The sequence below is a fragment of the Limulus polyphemus genome, unplaced genomic scaffold (assembly GCF_000517525.1).
Source record: "Limulus polyphemus unplaced genomic scaffold, Limulus_polyphemus-2.1.2 Scaffold1268, whole genome shotgun sequence".
NCBI classification, from domain to species: domain Eukaryota; kingdom Metazoa; phylum Arthropoda; class Merostomata; order Xiphosura; family Limulidae; genus Limulus; species Limulus polyphemus.
The window spans coordinates 230499-231821 of record NW_013666878.1 but is presented as its reverse complement, the minus strand read 5'-3'; the positions used below and the strand labels follow the sequence as shown (position 1 = coordinate 231821).

The window sequence follows — 1323 nt, the reverse complement described above, 5'->3', positions numbered from 1 at the left end:
CCCTCATATGTAATTGTAAAAAACACAAAAATGCCCATAAAAATTGCAAAACACAAAATATGAAAACAAGTTCGTGTGTATCTCCGCATGGATCTGACAAACCTTCATGCTAAATTTGGTGAAGATCCATCAACAGGGGGCAAAGTAGTGGTAAAAAATACCCATAAAAACCACAAAATGCAAAACTGAAAATTTGTATGCATCTCCCCATGGACCCAATGAACCTTCATACTAAATTTGGTGAAGAGTCATCCACAGGAAGTGAGGTAGTGGTAAAAAATGCCCATAAAAATTGTCTTACTAAATACATACCTACTGTATAACAGATTTTCCTAGCAAATGTACAATATATACAACACTGTCCTGGTAAATACATACCTATTAGACAATAATTGTCCTAATACACAATGAATTGCAGTTGATACAAGTTAATTGAAACACATCTCTCTTTTAAATACACAATTACTGTTTCATACCTGTTATCCAAGAAATTAAGTTTCTCAGGTTCCAAATGAATTTCCTTCATTTTCATAAATGGAGCTTCTAGGGTAACTATGTAATTTTTATCTGGAATCTCACGTACATACAACCATCTTCGACTAATGTGAGTTTCGCTATAAGATGAACACTTGAAAAGAATAAATTCTCCAACATTGCCTTGGGAGACATTTTGGAATGCAAGTACAAATGCTGGAAGTTTCATTAAACAGCAGTAACTTAAGCAAGAGCTGAAGCAGCAGTGGTGGAAAGAAGAAAGGATTCAAAAAGTGGGTTGGTTTAAATTCAGTTGCTATAATAAGCACATAGGGCTATCCAGATGACTTAAAAAGAAACAACCTTTCTAAAGCTTGACTATTTTTAATCTCTAGAAGGGTGGGAATTTGAATGGTTTATGTGTTGTCAAGTGCCCTCTGTTGACAAAAAGAACAAACACTTCATTCTTGTTATGATAATAAAATATATTCACATAAAACATCACCATATGAGAATTAAAGGAAAAACAAGGATCAAAAAGCCATTTGACCCACTAATGCCACACCTCAGTGACATTCACAACAACTAATTCAAACTAAACTACATAACTACAAATAAATTCAACAAAATCTTAAAACTAATTTAAACCAATAGCACATACACCACAACACTAAGCAATCAAAAAGTTCGTAAACTATATAAAGCAGTAATTATGCTAAAGGAAAACTTTGGATCTGTGCTTTAAAATCTTATATATATATATATATATATATATATATATAACTTATACTAAATAATAAGTGCCTACTTTACTTAATTAATTATTTACTTACTAATTAATTAGTTTAC

At 31.5% G+C, this 1323-nt stretch overlaps 1 protein-coding gene across 1 annotated transcript in view; it reads right to left on the bottom strand.

The window, feature by feature from the left end:
• Positions 1-907, bottom strand: part of LOC106462854 — a 14292-nt gene extending 13385 nt beyond the window's left edge. The window contains exon 1 of the mRNA XM_013922817.2: positions 477-907. Within this exon, the coding sequence (XP_013778271.1) occupies positions 477-703 (227 nt within the window). The 5' untranslated portion in view covers positions 704-907. The remainder of the gene's footprint in view (positions 1-476) is intronic.
• Between the last annotated feature and the right edge of the window lie 416 nt (positions 908-1323).